Raw genomic sequence first — 19,791 nt, 5'->3', positions numbered from 1 at the left:
TTTGGGGTCCAATTTCTTCTGTTATCCTTGGGAAAATTAAAAATTAGAGCCGAAAAATAATTTTTGTGAAAAAATGTTTTTGTTTTTTTTACAGCTCTACATTATAAACTTCTATGAAGCACTTGGTGGGTCAAAGTGATCACCACAAATCTAGATAAGTTCCTTAGGGGGTCTACTTTCCAAAATGGTGTCACTTGTGGGGGGTTTCAATGTTTAGGCACATTAGTGGCTCTCCAAAAGCAACATGGCGTCCCATCTCAATTCCAGCCAATTTTGCATTGAAAAGTCGAATGGTGCTCCTTCCGAGCTCTGCCATGCGCCCAAACAGTGGTTTACCCCTACATCTGGGGTATCAGCGTACTCAGGACAAATTGCACAACAACTTTTGTGGTACAATTTCTTCTAGTACCCTTTGGAATATAAAAAAAATTGGGGGCGAAAAGTTCATTTTTGCGAAAAAATATTATTTTTTTATTTTTACGGCTCTACATTATAATCTTCTGTGAAGCAGTTTTTGGGTCAAAGTGCTCACCACACATCTAGATAAGTTTGTTAGGGGGTCTTCTTTCCAAAATGGTGTCACTTGTGGGGGGTTTCAATGTTTAGGCTCATTAGTGGCTCTCCAAAAGCAACATGGCATCCAATCTCAATTCCAGCCAATTTTGCATTGAAAAGTCAAATGGCGCTCCTTCCTTTCCGAGCTCTCCCATGCGCCCAAACAGTGGTTTACCCCCACATATGGGGTATCAGGGTATTCAGGACAAATTATACAACAACTTTTGGGGTCCATTTTCTCTTGTTACACTTGGTAAAATAAAACAAATTGGAGCTGAAGTAAATTTTTTGTGAAAAAAATTAAATGTTCATTTTTTTAAACATTCAAAAATTCCTGTGAAGCACCAGAAGGGTTAATAAACTTCTTGAATGTGGTTTTGAGCACCTTGAGGGGTGCAGTTTTTAGAATGGTGTCACACTTGGTTATTTTCTATCATATAGACCCCTCAAAATGACTTCAAATGTGATGTGGTCCCTAAAAAGAAATGGTGCTGTAAAAATGAAAAATTACTTGTCAACTTTTCACCTTTATAACTCCCTAACAAAAAAAAAAATTGTTTCCAAAATTGTGGTGATGCAAAGTAGACATGTGGGAAGTGTTACTTATTAAGTATTTTGTGTGACATATCTCTGTGATTTAAGGGCATAAAAATTGAAAAATTGCTAATTTTTCAAAATTTTCACCAAATTTTCATTTTTTTCACAAATAAATGCAAGTAATATCAAAGATATTTTACCACTATCATGAAGTACAATATGTCTCGAGAAAATAATGTCAGAATCACTGGGATCCGTTGAAGCGTTCCAGAGTTATAACCTCATAAAGGGACAGTGGTCAGAGATGTAAAAATTGGCCCAGTCATTAACGTGCAAACCACCCTCGGGGCTTAAGGGGTTAATAGACATCTCCATTTGCCTTAGGCAGTTAGTGTGCTTTTGACACATACAGTTGGAACGAAACGTTTACATACACTATGTAAAAAAACACATATGCATGTTTTTCTCAATATCTGACATGAAATCAGAATAAACCATTCCGGTTTTAGGTCAATTAGAATTACCATAATTATTAATATTTGCCAAATGCCAGAATAATGAGAGATAGAGAGAGAATGTTTTAAAGCATTTTTATTACTTACTGCAAAGTCAAAAGATTACATACACTAAGATTACTATGCCTTTAAACAAGTCTGGACTGCCCGGATGATGATGTCATGTGTTTGGAAGCTTGTGATAGGATGTTTTGCAACATGTGAGTTAATTAGAGACACAACTGTGGCTGCATTTTAATTCACACCTGAAACACATTGCTTCTTTGTGTAGCATTATGGAAAAGTCTCAAAAAATCATCCAAGATGTCAGGAAGAGAATTGTGGACTTGCACAAGTCTAGCTCATCCTTGGGTCATTTCAAGATACTTGAAGATACCTCGTTCAACTTGTAGTGCAGCGGGGTTGGCGCAGTGTGACAGACAGGCAGTGACCACAGGAAAAGTTCAAAAACAAAGTCTCTTTAATTTCCAACGTACTAGCAAATGGAAAAACAAATGGTATCCTCAGGATCGCAGCCGGGAATCAAGACAGTCTGTATCAGAGACCTGTTGCCATGGGCGACTGCACCATCGTGCTACGCTGAAAGGTGCCAGACCTTTTAGCTTCACTTGGCTCTGTGTTGCTTCACACAGGCTGAGCTTTGCAGAGCCACCTGCTCTGCAAGTTTGCACACCAAGACTGACACACCCAACCCTTTTCTGCAGGGCTTTTAAATGGAATCTGTGGCCATGAGCCACTTGTAAGACCCGGCCTGGAGGGAGCGAACTGCCCCACTACCATCCTGTAGTTCGCTCCAAAAATAAAAGCCTATGCCGTTTTTTTCTTAAATCTGCTTTGGGCAAATAGCTTGTTCAAGACCAAACTTACTTTTATTTTGCACTGCAATCACAGCTATGCCTGTGACTACAATGCACTCCAGCAGTCTTAATACGCTTCTATGCGCATCCTGGAGGACATATAGCCATCCTCGCATATAACACCTGTCACTGTCTTTACAAAAAATATACGCAAGTATAAACAAAATGGAAAAGTCCAGCCATCATACCGCTCAGGAAGGAGACGGGATCTGTGTCCTAGAGATGAACGTGATTTAGTCTGACATGTGCATATTAATCCAAGGGCAAAGACAAAAGTCCTTATGAAAATAATGGCGGAAGCTGGGAAGATTGTGTCAATATCCACAGTTAAACGAGTACTGTGAAAACATGAGCTGAAAGGTCACTCTGCGTGGAAGTAGTCATTACTCCAAAAGAAACATTAAAAAGGCAGATTAATGTTTGCAAATGCACACCTTACTTTTTGAAGACATGTCCTGTGGTCTGATGAAACTAAAGCCCCCGTCACACAAAGCGAGATCGCTAGCGAGATCGCTGCTGAGTCACAAGTTTTGTGACGCAACAGCGACCTCAGTAGCGATCTCGCTATGTGTGACACGTAGCAGCGACCAGGCCCCTGCTGTGAGATCGCTGGTCGTGTCAGAATGGCCTGGACCTTTTTTTGGTCGTTGAGGTCCCGCTGGGTAGCACACATCGCTGTGTTTGACACCTTACCAACGACCTCGTTGACAGGACGTCCCTCATTGAGGTCTGAATCGTCATGAAATAGCTGCCATGTGACATCGTTGTACAGGTCGCTACAGGTCGCCGCATCGCTGCTGCGTCGTTGGGGAGATCTCACTGTTTGACATCTCACCAGCGACCACATAGCGACGCAGCAACGATCCCTGACAGGTCGTATCGTTGTCGGGATCGCTTTAGCGTCGCTTAGTGTGACGGGGCCTTAAAAGTGAACATTTTGGGCATAATGACTATCGTTACTTTTGGAGGAAAAAGGTTGATGCTTGGAAGCCTAAGAACACCATCCCAACTGTGAAACACGGGGGTGGCAGCATCATGTTGTGGGGTTCTTTTGCTGCAGGAGGGACAGGTGCACTTCACAAAATAGATGGCAGCATGAGAAAAGAAGATTATGTGGCAATACTGAAAGCATCTCAAGACATCAGCAAGAAAGTTAAAGCTTAATAATAATAAATAACCTTTATATAGCACTAACATATTTTGCAGCACTTTACAGTTTGCACACATTATCATCGCTGTCCCCGTTGGGGCTCACAATCTAAATTCCCTATCAGTATGTCTTTGGAATGCGGGAGGAAACCGGAGTGCCCGGAGGAAACCCACACAAACACAGAGAGAACATACAAACTCTTCGCAGATGTTGTCCTTGGTGGGGTTTGAACCCAGGACTCCAGCGTTGCAAGGCTGCTGTGCTAACCACTGAGCCACCATGCTGTGCGTGTGGGTAGAAATGGCATAGGGAGACACAGTATGGCATCTATTTTTTACAGATACATTGCAATTCTGTAATATAGGAAACTGTAATGATCCTGTAATTGATTAATAGCTGCTGTGAAAATCGGATTGCATACGGACAGCACATGGGTGACAAGTGACAAATAAAAGTCCCTTTTCTGGGTAAAACTATGACTGATTTTTTATAGGCTCATGTGAGCCTACCCTTCTGAACAACTTCTGAACTGAGATCTGAAGTTCTGAATGTCCTTCATAGTTATTTGGGTTCAGAAAAGTCCTGCAGCTGTCTCATCGCTGCATAGGATGTCGGCAAACAGGCACTAACACTGAGCTTATCTGAATGGCGAGGAGGAGAGACCCCAAAGATGCTGGTGTCCAGGTCCTCTGATCACTGTCAACTCTACCTACAATTTGGCTCGATTGCTGGAACGTCTACAGGAATAGCAGATCATGCGTGCAATTAGCTGTGCCTGGTACTGCAGTTCAGTGTCATCTAACCTGGGCAGGCAGCCCCTTCATTGTGCTAATTGGCGAGGGGCCAGAGATTGACTCTAATCAATTATTGAAAGCCAAGCGTAAGGACCGACCATATTATATAGGTCCCCGATATCCATCCTATTAATTTTAAGTGGATGGAGTTCCGTTTTAAAGCAAATTTTACAAGAAACTTTTTATTATTTTTTTTTTCTTCTATTCTGACAAGCGATCTTTTAAGTTTCCACACTCTAATAATAAAAATACAGGATATATCGTGTAGCATTTTTCTTTTTATATCATTTTCTGCCCGTTGTTAAAAGATACAATGATATCACAAGTTCCTTTAAAGTTTATTAAAAGAAAGCTGTTTTTCATTATTTTACAGTTTAATAAAAGGAGTGAGTGAAGAATAAAATATTGCTCCGTTTCCGTTTTAGCTGCGAGACACATGTTATTAAATACATATTGTCAGGGGAAATTTATCCCGAGCACAGTAGCTCCATTCTTCATACCTTAGATTTTACTTTCACTTGTTATTACAATTATAATGGCAATCCAAATGGGCCTTGGGAGGAAACGCATGCTGTCAAAGTGCAGTCATCCATTGCGAGTATGTTTAATAGCAATTGATATCAATTAATATCATGCCAGCCATCACTTAGATTGAAAGAAAGGCATTTTCATCTTTCAAGCTCAGCTGTCTTCTATGTCTGGTAATGCAGACTCCTGTCAGCAAGCTCGAGCTGGAAAGGAAGCTGCCATAAGAAAGTGCTCTGTGATCTTACCAATGCTGTAGAGAGCCCCACTAGCACTGCTGCAGAATGTCAATCACCTAGTGGAGGGCTGTTACGTCAGATGTTAATGGATCCCATTGCCCAGAGTACTAGATGTGTTCAGAGTCACCACTAGTAGAAATGAACGTTAAGCTGACATCAAAGTGTCTACTTTTAAACATACCTTCTTTTTTTTCTTTTAAGAAGGACAGATCCATTCAAAAACTGGAACTTTGGTTTTCATTTTTCAACTGTTTGTGCTCGTTTTTTGTTTTTTCAATATTGGATCCGTTACAGAGGGATGCCAACTGGACATGTGAACGGAGCCTTAGCTGACACCGGTGGTGATGTTTTTGCACATTAAATCTCATTTGTGGCCTTGGAGAACAAATATTCCTAGAATTTACATTCATGGCTAGGATTCACGTTCAGACGGACTCTTAATTAATTCTGTATTTGTCTCCAATTACGGTGTGCAGTCAGTGTTACGTGTTACAGTGGGTGAATACAGTGAAATCCCAGGACACAACAGCTCCAAAGAGATTGAAGTGTACAAATATTTTAGTTTAATTTCTATCCATAAAGTATCCGCCACTTAACTTTTAACAAATCTGAAATTTTTTTTTTCGTGCATTGGCGTTTCTATTCTTTAATCAGTAAAACATCGTAATTGCTGATTTGTAACATCTACGGGGTAAATAAGGAACATGTATAAAATTATCATATTAGAGAACCGCTGAGCTCATATATATGCTTGTCTGCTGAAATTATAGTACCGTGGACCCTTTGTCTTCTCCTTTTCTAGCTACTTTACGCTCAGTGAGCACTATGCAGCAAACAGAAGCATCAGCAGTGTCAATACTTTTGTAGGACTTGGTGATCATATGATCACATGGTCTCAGTATAACAGAGCTGCTCAATTTGCAGAGTCGCAGATCAACTCTGCCAGTGATGCCTGGCAAAATAAGGGTCTGTTTTTGCCTGTAAATGGGGCTCTTATGGGGGGGGGGGGTCCTAGTAACAATGGGAAAAAAGATTAATAAAAGAGAAAGAATGTTCCCCATTGAACTTTTATGATGTCTTGGAGGTCAAGTTATACTAATAAAATGCAGTCATTGCCAAAATGTTGGCATCCTTGATATTGTTTAAGAAAAAGAAGTATTTCTCAAACAAAATGATTGTAATTATGCATGTTTTGTTACACACATTTATTTACTTTGTGTCTTGGAACAACAAAAAAAAGGCAAATTGGACATCATTTCACACAAAACCCCCAAAATGAGCCAAATAAATTGTTGGCACCTTTCCAAAAATGTGGGTAAACAACTTTCTTTCAAGCATGTGATGCTCGTTCAGTCTCACCTGTGGCAAGTAATAGGTGTGGACAATATGAAAATCATACCTGAAACCAGATAACAATGGGAGAAGTTGAGTCAATCTTTGCATTGTGTGTGTCACACTAAGCATGGCGAACAGAAATAAAACTGTTTCAGGACTTGAAAACCCAAATAGTTGAAAAATATCAACAATCTCAGGGTTACAAGTCCATCTACAGAGATTTTGATGTTCCTTTGTCCACGGTGCACAACATAATCAAGAAGTTTACAACCCATGACACTGTAGCTAATCCGTCCAGATGGGGAATGCAGAGAAAAATTGATGAAAGCTTGCAGCGCAGGATGGTCCGGATGGTGGCTAAGAAGCCCCAATCAACTTCTAAAGAAATTCAAGCTATACTGCAGGCTCAGGGTGCATCAGTGTCAGCGCGAACTATCCTTCCACATTTGAATGAAATGAAACGCTATGGCCGGAGACCCGGGAGACCCCACTGCTGACTCAGAGACAGCTAGCTGCAGATTGCCAAAATGTATGTGAGTAGCCCAAAATCCTTCAGGGAAAGTGTCTTGTGGACATATGGACAAAGATGTTTGCCTGAAATCTCCATCTCCAAAAAGCTTGTCGGCAGAGTTTCACTTTTTGTATTGAAGAACTGAAATAAACTGAAATAAATTCACTTTATGATGATATTCTAATTTAGTGAAAGCACTTGTATATAAAATACAACAAAAAAAGTAGTAATGAAACTTACATGTATTAGGTACAGTATCTACAAAACCGTAGTACGAAATATTAAAAAAGAGACTAAAAAACTAAACTGTGGCTGCTGCAAACAGGAGAGACAAAAGTGAAAAAAAAGAAGGTCCGTCATTAAGTCCCATTTAAACCTGATGACTAGAGGGTTAAACTGATGCCCAGTAGTGACAGTCTTGGATTCACATTGCTTGATGCATGGCCTAACTACCATAGTTACAATTGTGGTGAAGGGTTAATTAGCACCACTAATGGAGCATCTATAAAGCTAAAGAACCTGAGCTTCTGTCTGCAATATATGTTCTATTATCATCTCTATGAAATTCTTGAGATCATTCTAAAATAAGGAATGATCCATACACCACCCTGACATTGAGAATAACTTTCCTTTTCTTGAGGACAACTATCGATATGCTCCTTCTACCTAAAATGCAGCTAGTCAGACATTGCGAGGGCGCTGTTCTACCTAAGCATCACTGTCACAGTGATCTGAGCGCTTTAGGAGGAAACACGTGAGGAATATGTATATGTATTCCAGTTCTGTCATTCCGGAGCCTCTGTCTGCTGCCAGTGTGAAGTGTAGCAATTATGGAAATAGTGATCCTCTCCGAGTCTTCTGCTGCTGCTAGACAGAGTGATGGAAGAAGTGATCGGCCCTCCTATGGATTCCAAGGTGTATTCCATCATGAATAATTGAGAGCTGAAACAACACCAAGAACTTCAAAAATCTGGCACGATTCCGAGAAGTATTGCATTGTCCTCTGCAGGAGCCTCGTCATGGCTTACACTATATGAGAGGGCATTGTAAGACAGTACAGGTGCAGCACATGTCACCAGAACCTGTGCGTTACCCTGCTCGTCGGTGCACAGCCCCTATATATCTGCCTATGGGCCATTTTACTGGGGTCACTGTAAGAGCTGAAATCCAAGTGCAATGAGCCTACATTTGTCTTCTTCTCATCTGACAGAGGTGGCATCTTGCTGGAGGTTGAATGACTTCAGTATATCAGATATATCCTTGATCGGGTCATACTATTATACAGTTCTCATAGAAGAATGTGATATTATGTATGATTCGTATATAAGGTGATATTATCTACAATGTACTGGCCTTGGCTTAGTGCATGTAAGTATACACATAATGTGTGCAGCCGCAGGCCCTACTGACGTGCTGCGTGAGATCAAGTGGACCGAGAAGTAGCAATGGAAATTTTCCTACAAACATTTTACTGGAAAAATAATGTTTAACTTGATTTTATTTGTTGGGTACATAAAGCACAATTATTAGATACGGAACGTGTGACATTCACCCAAAATGTAGTCATGTTTTAATAAATGTGATTTGTGACTATCATCTATGATCATCCGTTCAAAAAACCGTTTGTTCTGACAGTACTTCAATGGGCTCTATCACTTTTTATGTGATCAAATGTGAAAGAGAAGGGGGCTGGCTTAGCTACCGAAACATGCAATCATCCATCCCATCACACACAGTACTGGTCCAATGACAAAACACAGAAGTTTGTTTTTGTGATGAGCACAAGGCAGAAAGTGCAACTGCCAAACATGTGACTGGAGGGGATATCTGATTATTAGGGTGCCTTGCATAATGAAAGCATAATGGTAAATTATGCAAATTATATAACGCAGTTTTGTAAAATGTCTCTCTCTCTCTCTCTCTCTATATATATATACCATATACACTTTTATCTTTTTTTTTCCTGGAAACATCTGTGAGAATAATTTGTGAGAATTTTGAGGTATTTTTTTAGTACATTCTCAATGTTACTATATTGAAAATCCTTATGTCTGTTCACAAAATGTGATTGTCACAGCTCTCCTTCTCCCCCCTACCTCTGCACAGATCATAGAACATGCCTAGAAAGCTGTCCTATAGAAGTCAATGTACATTTCCAGTCTACAGGATCCTACGGTCATTTTGACGGCTGTGAAGCATATCCCTTTATGCTTAAAGCAGCTTATTAAAGATGACCACCCTCCCCCCAATATTCATTTACAGAAAATATAATTAAAAAGCCTGCAAGTCTGTACAATCAGAAAAAACCAAATCAGAAAAAAAAAGAATATCGGTATTGGGTTGTCATAAGTAAAAAATGTTATAAGTGGTGAACATTCCCTTTAGAACTACATTAACATACATGATAGTGAATAAATAAAACAAATAAGATTTCACTACTGAAATGAGGAGCATAAAATAAGATGCTGCGTTAGTCAAGAGGTATGCACACGACATATTTTCCATCTTCATGCTCCAGACCAAAGTGAGATATAAAGTTTTCTGATTCTTCCACTTCTTTGTTTATGTGTAAAGTGAATGTGCAATCAAAAACTATGTATTGTTTATGTCAGATTATAAATGTATTTTTAAAAATGTTATCCAAAAAATTAAGTGAAATAAATATTATAAAATAAATGTTTCAATGGATATAAATAGCAATAAGTTGAGTCAGATCCTGATTGTTTCTATGGAACAAATTTCTGAGCATGCTCAAATCTGGCCAGAGATTAGAGAATGCTGAATAGTCATGTGTACAGGCGGGAAATATGAGTCTAGTATAAGGCCTAGTGAGCGGTGTCAAAACTGCAAGATTTCTGTGTTTTTTGTTTTTTTTTTGTATTTTTTTACATACACAAACAAACATTATAAATAATAAACACAAATTACATTTAAGATAAAAACCTGATTTAACCCCTTAGTGACGGAGCCAAATTTTTAAAAAAATGACCAGTGTTACTTTATTTGGTAATAACTCTGGAACACTTTAACACATCCCAGTGATTTTGAGATTGTTTTTTCGTGACACATTATACTTTATGATAGTGGTAAATTTAGGTCGATATGTTTTGTGTTTATTTATAAAAAAATATCAGAAATTTGAGAAAAATGATAAAAAATTAGCAATATTCAAACTTTGAAGGATTATCCCTTTAATCCAGATAGTCATAACACACAAAAATTGTTAATAAATAACATGTCCCACATGTCTACTTTACATCAGCACCATTTATAAAATGTTCTTTTATTTTGTTAGCATTTTAGGAGGTTTAAAAATGAGGCAGTAATATTTCATTTCTTCAAGGACATTTACAAAATTTTATTTTCTTAGGGACCTATCCATGTTTGAAGTGTCTTTAGGCGTCCCATATATTGGGAAACCTAGAAAAGTTATAACATTTTAAAAACAGCACCCCCTGACCTGCTGTCAGGTTGTTTTTGAACACTTCAGGTGATTTTCTGGAATTAATGCAAAGTGGCATGACAGAAATGAAAATGTGTATTTTTACCATCTAAGTGCCGCTAATTTCTGAACAGGTTACTATAGCCATCAGACTCTAAGGCCGCTATTTAGTAGTGAACTCCCATGGCAAACATCAGGACCACAAAATCATGATCTGAGGGCACCAATTGGGATAAAGAGGAAGCCCCCACACTTTGTTAACCATTTATATGATGTAGTCACTATTGACAGCAGCATCTAAGGGGTTAAACAGAGTTGGACAGTGCAAACACTGATCGTGGCTGATGCAGCAAGTTGTCAGCTATAGTGTACAGTGGACAGCTGCTGGATTGTCACCTGTATGGGGAGGCTATTCTCTTATATCTCAGGTCAGTTGAAAGATGTATCGGTGGTCATTAAGGGGTTAAACAATAATTCATTTTTTGCTGATACATTTCCTTTAAGATTAATTACCGCAATGAGTTTTTGGAGAGTTTTTCACTCTGATAATTGTCACTGTGCAAAAAAATGCAACTTCTAACAGTTACAGTTAAGTGGATAAGTGGATGGGATTTATACATGCCCACTGTGGGTTTTTGCGCACACGATGTAACCTAATCTCCAGTGTGTGTACCCCCAACTAGTCAATTTCTCTTTTGAGTAAGCTGATTTTCATGTGCAAATTGTCCCAATAGAATTACATCACATGCAGAAAATCTGCAAATAGGAATGTATGTAATCTGCACATGACTGTAGCAAGTTTTGGCAAAGCCAAATATTAAGAAGTATCAGCAACAAAACAGCTTTACTGGAAACGTAACCCCTGGGCGAAGCATTCCTTGCGAAACGCACGTCGTGTGCAGTGGGACTCTTCTGCATACTTGTTGCAGTCTGGGAGTTGTGGGTAACCGGTATTTTATGTATCTTATCTATACTCAGATATTTATTTTTATAAATTCTCTATATAGGAGGTGTACTTAGATTAACTATTATCAAATGACTTACTTCCTAGATAATTTATTAATTTGTATTTTACTTGTGATAGATTTGTCCTCCTTTATACTTACATGATAGCAAGATTCCTATTATGGATCAATTCCTACTTTATAGGTGTCCCCCGCCTTTTATTCATTTTTACCTGTTTTTTTTATCATTCTTTCTATATGTTTTTAAATACTGTCTGTGTATATACAGGGTGGAGCGCGGTAATTTGCTGATTTGGAAATGAAATAAAAAAATTATGATCATTAGAAAAATTTATTTTAGATTTTAATTATACTGAACAGTAATGGAATTTTTAAATTACATGGTTTTAAATAGTGTATCTGGCAAATGTCGACCTTCGCTATCCACACACTGCTGCATACGTTTTCTGAAGTTTTCATGAACTCTAACAAGCATGTCCACTGGTATTCTGCCAATTTCAGCTTCAATATTGTTCCTTAGGTCTTCCAAGGTGTTGGGACGGTTGATATACACCTTAGACTTCAGGTAACCCCAAAGGAAAAAATCGCATGGGGCTAAATCTGGTGAGCGTGCTGGCCAGTTCACATCTCCCCTCAAAGAGATAAGCCGTCCAGGAAACATTTGCCTCAAACAATTCATGGTAACCCTCGCTGTGTGTGCAGTGGCACCATCCTGTTGGAACCATGTATCCTCTAGTTCCATTGCCTCAAGAGCCGGCTGAAAATAATCCTGTATCATAGACAAGTACCGTTCGGAGTTCACAGTTATGGCACGACCATTATCCTGAAAAAAGTAAGGACCAATGATGCCTACTCGTGATATGGCGCACCACACAGTGACGCGGTCCGAATGCAGAGGTCTCTCGTGAACTTCTCTGGGGTTTGTTTCACTCCAGTAACGCATATTTTGTTTGTTTACACACCCACTGCTGTTCCGAATGCATTCACCCAATTTACAATTGATTGCCGTCCAGGAACACGTCCGCGTGGAGGAACAGCGAATTGTAAACGAAAAGCACGCTGCACTGCAATGATCGAGTGGGCATTTGAAAAATACGCTTCAACACAAAATGACCTCTCCTCACGTGTCCACTGCATGATGGCAACTGAAAGGCAGAGGAATACAAATCTCCCATCAGCCACTGTAAGCCACACCCACTCTCCCCTCTCTTCGACCGACAGTGCCGCCACAGCATGCAGTGCAAAAAAGCAAATTACCGCGCTCCACCCTGTATATACACATGTGGTCAAAATTGTTGGTACCCCTCGTTTAATTACAGAAAATCCCACAATGGTCACAAAAATAACTTGAATCTGACAAAAGTAATAATAAATAAAAGATCTATGAAAATGAACAAATGAAAGTCAGACATTGTTTTTCAACCATGCTTCCACAGAATTAAAAAAAAAACCTCATGAAATAGGCCTGGACAGAAATGATGGTACCCTCAATGTACTATTTTGTTGTACAACCTTTTGAGGCAGTCACTGCAATCAAACGATTCCTGTAACTGTCATTGAGACTTCTGCACCTCTCGACAGGTATTTTGGCCCACTCCTCAAGAGCAAACTGCTCCAGTTGTCTCGTGTTTGAAGGTTGCCTTTTCCAGACGACATGTTTCAGCTCTTTCCAAAGATGCTCAATAGGATTTAGGTCAGTGCTCATAGAAGGCCACCTCAGAATAGTCCAATGTTTTCCTCTTAGCCATTCTTAGGTGTTTTTAGTTGTGTATTTTCGGTCATTATCATGTTGCAAGACCCATGACCTGCGACTAAGACCAAGCTTTCTGACACTGGGCAGCACATTTCTCTCTAGAATCCCTTGATAGTCTTGAGATTTCATTGTACCCTGCACAGATTCTAGACACCCTGTGCCAGATGCAGCAAAGCAGCCCCAGAACATAACAGAGCCTTCTCCATGTTTCACAGTAGGGACAGTGTTCTTTTCTTGATGTGCTTCATTTTTCCGTCTGTGAACATAGAGCTGATGTGCCTTGTCAAAAAGTTCCATTTTTGTCTCATCTGTCCATGGGAAATTCTCCCAGAAGCTTTGTGGCTTGTCAACATGTAGTTTGGCAAATTCCAGTCTGTCTTTTTTATGACTTTTTTTTTCAACAATGTTGTCCTCTTTGGTCGTCTCCCATGATGTCCACTTTGGCTCATAGAATTACAGATTGTGCGATCTGACACTGATGTTCCTTGAGCCTGAAGTTCACCTTTAATCTGTTTAGAAGTTTTTCTGGGCTCTTTTGTTACCATTCGTATTATCCGTCTCTTTGATTTGTCATTAGTGATGAGCAAGTATACTCCTTGCCTAGGTTTTCCCGAGCACACCTGAGTGCCGTAAATCATGCAGCTGAGGCGACGAAAACTAAATCTTCGAGCACTAACAAATTCTCGGAGATCACCCGATCAACGAGTATACTCGCTCTTCACAATTTGTCATCAGTTTTTCTCCTGCGGCCACATCCAGGGAGGTTGGCTACAGTCCCATGGATCTTAACTTTCTGAATAATTTGTGCAACTGTAGTCACAGGAACATCAAGCTGCTTGGAGATGGTCTTATAAGTTTTACCTTTAACATGTTTGTCTCTAATTTTCTTTCTAATCTCCTGAGACAACTCTTTCCTTCGCTTCCTATGGTCCATGTTGAGTGTGATACACACCATGTCACCAAACAGCACAGTGAGTATCTGTAGTCCTGTATACAGGTCCACTCACTGATTCCAAGATTGTAGACATCTGTGACGCCAGTTAGTGGACACACCTTGATTTATCATGTCCCTTTTGTCACATTATTTTCAGGAAAACCATCATTTCTGTCCAGACCTATTTCATGAGTTTTATTTTTTTTTAATTCTGTGGAAGCAAGGTTGAAATCCAATGTCTGACTTTCATTTGTTCATTTTCATAGATCTTTTTTTATTACTTTTGTCAGATTCAAGTTATTTCTGTGACCATGGTGGGCTTTTCTGTCATTAAACGAGGGGTACCAACATTTTTGACCACGTGTATATAATAATAAAAATACATCATGATTTTAGTGGCTTGCATTTTCTTATTTTTTGATGTTAGGAATTGCTTATGCAACTAAGCGTCATTGCATGGATTGTTAATTTATGAGTTAAAGCATGACATAAAAGGGGACAAATTGCAGCAACAAAAATCAAAGTGAAAAGCACACTAACAAATGCAATAGAAAAACACAAGTAACTTAATTGACATAATAGATGCAGAAAAGTCCTCAAATACTCATCGTAGGAATTTAGCCTTAAGCTATATTCCCACTATGAGGTTTGGTGAGTTTTTTACTCTGTGTATTTTCAAAAAAGATCCCTATCTTAATTAATGGGTGCAGTTATGCTGCAGATGATCTACAATATCCAAAACTCACTAAAGGCTCATCATGGGAACGTGGCCTTACACAAATCAAAGATGACTATCCCCAGATTCTCCCACCCTTCAGGGAGGAGTAACAACCTTCGTTCTTGCCCATGTGTCATATACTTGGACGTGATAAATGCTCATTTAGGGGTCATGTATTTGAGTCTTTGTGAGAATTGTCAGCAGCAGCCAGAAAGCGCTCCATAAATGACAGTACTCTCGTGCTTTCTTCCATCAGGGAAATGCCATAATTATTGCTAATAAGACCATTGGCAGATTGGATTGTAAAAAGGAGCATGGCTTTATTCATTTCTCCTCGGTAAGGAAAGTGAATAAACCTATTGATTTTGGCATGTCGTAGTCTAGTGATTCTGTGCACAGACTGATAATGCAGAACTTGTACCAGTAATAGACTGTCTTGACATCTGCTGGCAATGCCTAATGTACGCGGGGGTTCCCCTATGTCTTTAATTGATACTTAATTATTTTTGCGCGGAACAAAGTGAACTGTAGCGTTGACACTTTCTCCACCTCTTGCTTATCTACAGATGTGAATGTCTCTCCGGGAACTGCAGCTTCCCCGTGTGTGAAGCAGGGTCAATCCCTCGGATAGTCTCACGAGGCAGTGGAACACCTGGGAAGTGCTGTGACATCTTCGAGTGCGTTAACGGTAAGCGGATTTCCTCTCGATAGACGATGGGTGGAAGGGCTGGAGGGAAGTCACTTCTTTGCGTCAGCATAAAAGTTTGGAAAGTCTGTGTAACCAAATTAGAGGTTACGGAAAGGACACTTCTCTTCAGTTCTGTGACCTTTCATAAGGGTTACAAGTTGACTGGATCTCTTTAATTAACAGTTTAAGTGAAGATTACAGTTTGCATTCAGGCAGCACATCAATGACAAGAAAGCCAAAAAAACTAAGAGATGCATCAAAGGTGATTTAATGATTTGTGGGTGTGCGGCCGTTCATTTATCTGATTTCATCACGCTCTGTGTAGAATTCATTGTTGAGAACACTTTTATTTTTCTTCGCTCCTTTGGTCAAGCAGCGAAAGCTGTCTTATCTCTTCCCATTACCCAAATGGGATCAAAAGCGGCAACTAACTTTCATGCATGTAAAGATTTCTGACGTGGATGAAGTCCAAAGGAGATAAATCCCATCAAAAGAGATCAGCCGAAGGTAGCTTTATTTGATAGGACGTGGATGGCGATGCTGATATTTTCCAAATGTAGCTGAACAAATAAGGAAGCTGTGTTCCTGCAGAGGGGCTTATCGCGAAGCAGATCAGAGCCTTACATTTGGATAAATCATATTACTTTAGTGACAAGGCGCTGCAAATAGCTGCCAGTCCAAATCACACATGCCGGGAAGGGTCCTGGCCCAATGTGATGCTCAACGTGAGCTCATCGGGGAGCGCTTATAGAGAACACACGGTAGGCATGGAACCCATTACAAGAACCGAAATCTGCTACTTGTATAGCGTAGCTAGAAAATTGACTGTGTTTTTTTCTGCCCAAGTAGCAATGGGTCAACCCAATCCAAGGATATGGACTTTATTCTGTTCCTGCTTGGGTAATGATAAGAACATAAAATTGGTTTACTTTTACATAGGTATAAAGGTGCATGTGGAAAATAGAGAACACTTACAGTACTTTCTAAACATTCATATTCCGCTAGACAGAATGAAGCACAGAAGACTTGAAGGCTCTTAAGACCCTCATAGTCAGCAATTCTGCTGTATAGAGGTAATCTGAACATCGCCTCTATGTTGCAGAGCCGATCGGGTTGTGGCAGCTTCTAGTCTGCTATGGAGACTATTGAAGCATGCCAAAAGTAAAAAAAAAAGTTTTTAAAAATGTAAAAGTTCAAATCATCCCCCTTTCGTCTCATACAAAATAAAACAATTAAAAACAAATCAAACCTACACAGATTTGGTATCACCACGTTCAGAATTGCCCGATCTAAAAGTAAAAAAAGGATTAACCTGATCACTAAACAACATAGCAAGAAAAAAAAAGTAATAAATCCAAAACTACATTTTTTTTGGTCGCCGCGACATTGCATTAAAGTGCAAAATGGGCGATCAAAAGATCGTATCCACACCAAAATGGTTGTTAGGAGTCGAGTTTCCTCTGCTGCACAGGGGGAATCTCGATCCGTCTCCGCTGCGGTCTCCCATTCTCCTCCAGCCGCAGTGGAGTCTGCTCAGCAGGGACGTCGATCCCAGCGTCTCGCTCAGTCTGACTCTGTGCGAAGAGTTGCTGCTGCTTCTCCAGTCTCTGCCATTAAAGTCAGTGCTGGTCAGCAGCGAGCGGACTTCTCTGGGACTAAGTCCTTGTCTGCACGTACTGAGCATGCCCAGGGTAAGATCTCCCGTTGGAGATCGAGGGTCATGTGCTCAGGCTCTGCAGCACATTCCATTGGTCCTCTTGGCAGGTCTTGGAAGGGCAAAAGTGCTGTAGCCACTTCCTGTGCTGCAACTATATAAACTGCGCATGACCGCACGGCCATGCGCTAGTATTGTCTCATAATGTTATATGTGTGTGTGTAGATGAATGTATGTCGATGGATGAAAGCTCCTAAATATCCCTCCCTAGAGTTGTTGTCTGCTCGCGGATGTTGGTAGCTATCTAGCGCCCGACTAATCATCTGCACGATACACACATTACAGTGTCCTCTTGCTGTGTCCGCCTGTACGGCACCGTGCGCTTGCCTTGCGCTTTCCATACCCAAGCCAGTGTGGTTGGTGGCGTCCGTCAGTGCGGCATTGCTCGCACTCCTGTGCATTTATATATTTATTCTTAGTTTCCTTACACACCCAGTTGTGGTGTAGTGCCAGCGAGGGTCTAATCGGACTTCAATCCCAGTTGGGGTTAAGTACGCTGACTACTCGCTCGCGCTTTAGGTGCGGTACCGCGATCCTGTGACGCAACAGGATTGCTCCCTTCACGCTGGGTGAGGTTGAACCTACGTGTATATACTTTAGTGTACCGCCATATAGTCTGTATTTACTAGCAGCAGGTTTTCACCTGCACGGTGGACCCCGGACTGCGAACGCATCTATACCACCTTTCTTGGTGCGTTTGCCAGTCCTAACAGAATACTAGCGCCAGGGTCTGGCTAGTAAATGATGGACGATCAGCGTTCACAGCGGTACATCCAGCAGCTGGAGGGAAGGTTGGCGGCTCTTGAGCGTTCAACTTCAGCTGTGGATGTCACTGCTGTCGCTGTTCAGGCTGCTAGTGTTGCTGCAGCCACCTTGTCCACTGCCGCTCCTGTCCCGACTCTAACTCGCCTCCCGCTTCCAGAGAAATTCTCTGGTGACAGTAAGTCTTGTAGGGGTTTCGTGAGTCAGTGCTCTATCCATCTCGAGCTTCTGGCCTCTCGTTTCCCTACAGAGCGGGCTAAGGTGGGATTTATAGTGTCTCTTCTGTCGAACAGAGCGTTGCAGTGGGCTACGCCGCTGTGGGAGTGTGGCGATCATGTGGTGCAGAGTGCTCCGTTGTTTCTGAGCACTCTGAAGCAGGTCTTTTTGGGACCTCGTGTCACCCATGATACGGCGCTTCAATTGTTGGCATTGACTCAGGGCTCGTCCTTGGTCAGTCATTTTGCCGTCCGCTTCCGCACCTTAGCATCTGAGCTGGAGTGGTCGGATAAAGCCCTCATTCCAATATTTTGGAGGGGGCTGGCTGACCACGTTAAGGACGCCCTGGCCACTAGGGAGATTCCCGCCACATTGGAGGAATTAATTTCTCTATCCACTCGTATTGATCTCCGTTTTCACGAGCGGAGGTTAGAGCGAGCCCAGTGTAGGCAGAGGTTTCGGCTGGCTCCCACCTTCGCCAAACCTTTGGAATCTCCAGACCAGGCTCCTGAGCCCCATGAGCCTGTGGTAGAGTCTCGAGCAGGATCTAAGTCCCGGACCGCTCGTGCACTCCAAATTTGTCATCTTTGCCAACAGTCTGGACATCTTGCCTCCAGATGTCTCCAGCGGTCGAGGAAACGTCAGCGTCTAGTGGTAGTTGGTGGAGGTGCACTAGACACGGCGACGTTTGCCTCCAAATTGTCCTTTAAGGAGACAATAACATTGGGCTCATCCTCTCACTCGGTGGAACTCTGCGTGGATTCTGGGGCGGAGGGCAATTTTATGTCTTCAGCCTTTGCCCAACGTCACGCAATTCCTCTGGTCATGCTATCTCAACCAGTAACGGTACGAGTGGTGAATGGGTCGACACTGCCCACACAGATTACACATCAAACTATCCCTTTTACTCTGTCCATGTCACCATCTCATCAGGAGATTATATCTCTACTCGTCATTCCTGAGGGAATTGATGAGGTTCTCTTGGGGATACCTTGGTTACGGTACCACTCTCCTCACATCGAGTGGTCCTCAGGCAGAATTCTGGGATGGGGTGAATCTTATGGGAACAGGTGTCATCGAGAGTGCGTTCAGGTTACTACTACCCGCAGATCTCTCCTCTCTCCCCAAGCAATATTGGTCTTATGCAGACGTGTTCTCCAAAAAGGCAGCGGAGACCCTTCCGCCCCATCGCCCCTATGACTGTCCTATTGATCTCTTGGCTGGTGCTGAGCCTCCCCGGGGTCGAGTCTATCCATTATCTCTCCCGGAAACGGAGGCAATGTCTCAGTACATACAAGAGAATCTGGCAAGAGGGTTCATCAGGAAGTCAGTGTCACCTGCTGGGGCAGGGTTCTTTTTCGTGCAGAAGAAGAATGGAGAACTACGTCCATGCATAGACTACAGGGGTATTAATGCTATCACAGTTAAGAACAAGTACCCTTTGCCGTTGATAGCTGAGCTTTTCGATAGGCTTCGGGGAGCTAGAGTGTTTACTAAACTAGATCTAAGGGGTGCTTATAACCTGATTCGCATCCGTGAGGGGGACGAGTGGAAAACGGCATTTAACACCAGAGATGGGCA

The 19,791-nt window shown here is 41.4% G+C and overlaps 1 protein-coding gene across 1 annotated transcript in view; it reads left to right on the top strand.

Annotated features, from left to right (window-relative positions):
- Positions 1-19,791, top strand: part of CRIM1 (cysteine rich transmembrane BMP regulator 1) — a 973,879-nt gene that overhangs the window by 505,032 nt on the left and 449,056 nt on the right. Inside the window, exon 5 of the mRNA XM_069769103.1 lies at positions 15,397-15,518. Within this exon, the coding sequence (XP_069625204.1) occupies positions 15,397-15,518 (122 nt within the window). The remainder of the gene's footprint in view (positions 1-15,396; positions 15,519-19,791) is intronic.

This window comes from Ranitomeya imitator, chromosome 5 (genome assembly GCF_032444005.1).
Source record: "Ranitomeya imitator isolate aRanImi1 chromosome 5, aRanImi1.pri, whole genome shotgun sequence".
In the NCBI taxonomy this organism is placed as follows: domain Eukaryota; kingdom Metazoa; phylum Chordata; class Amphibia; order Anura; family Dendrobatidae; genus Ranitomeya; species Ranitomeya imitator.
Note: the sequence above shows the minus strand (reverse complement) of the source record. Positions and strands in the feature narration are given on the sequence as shown.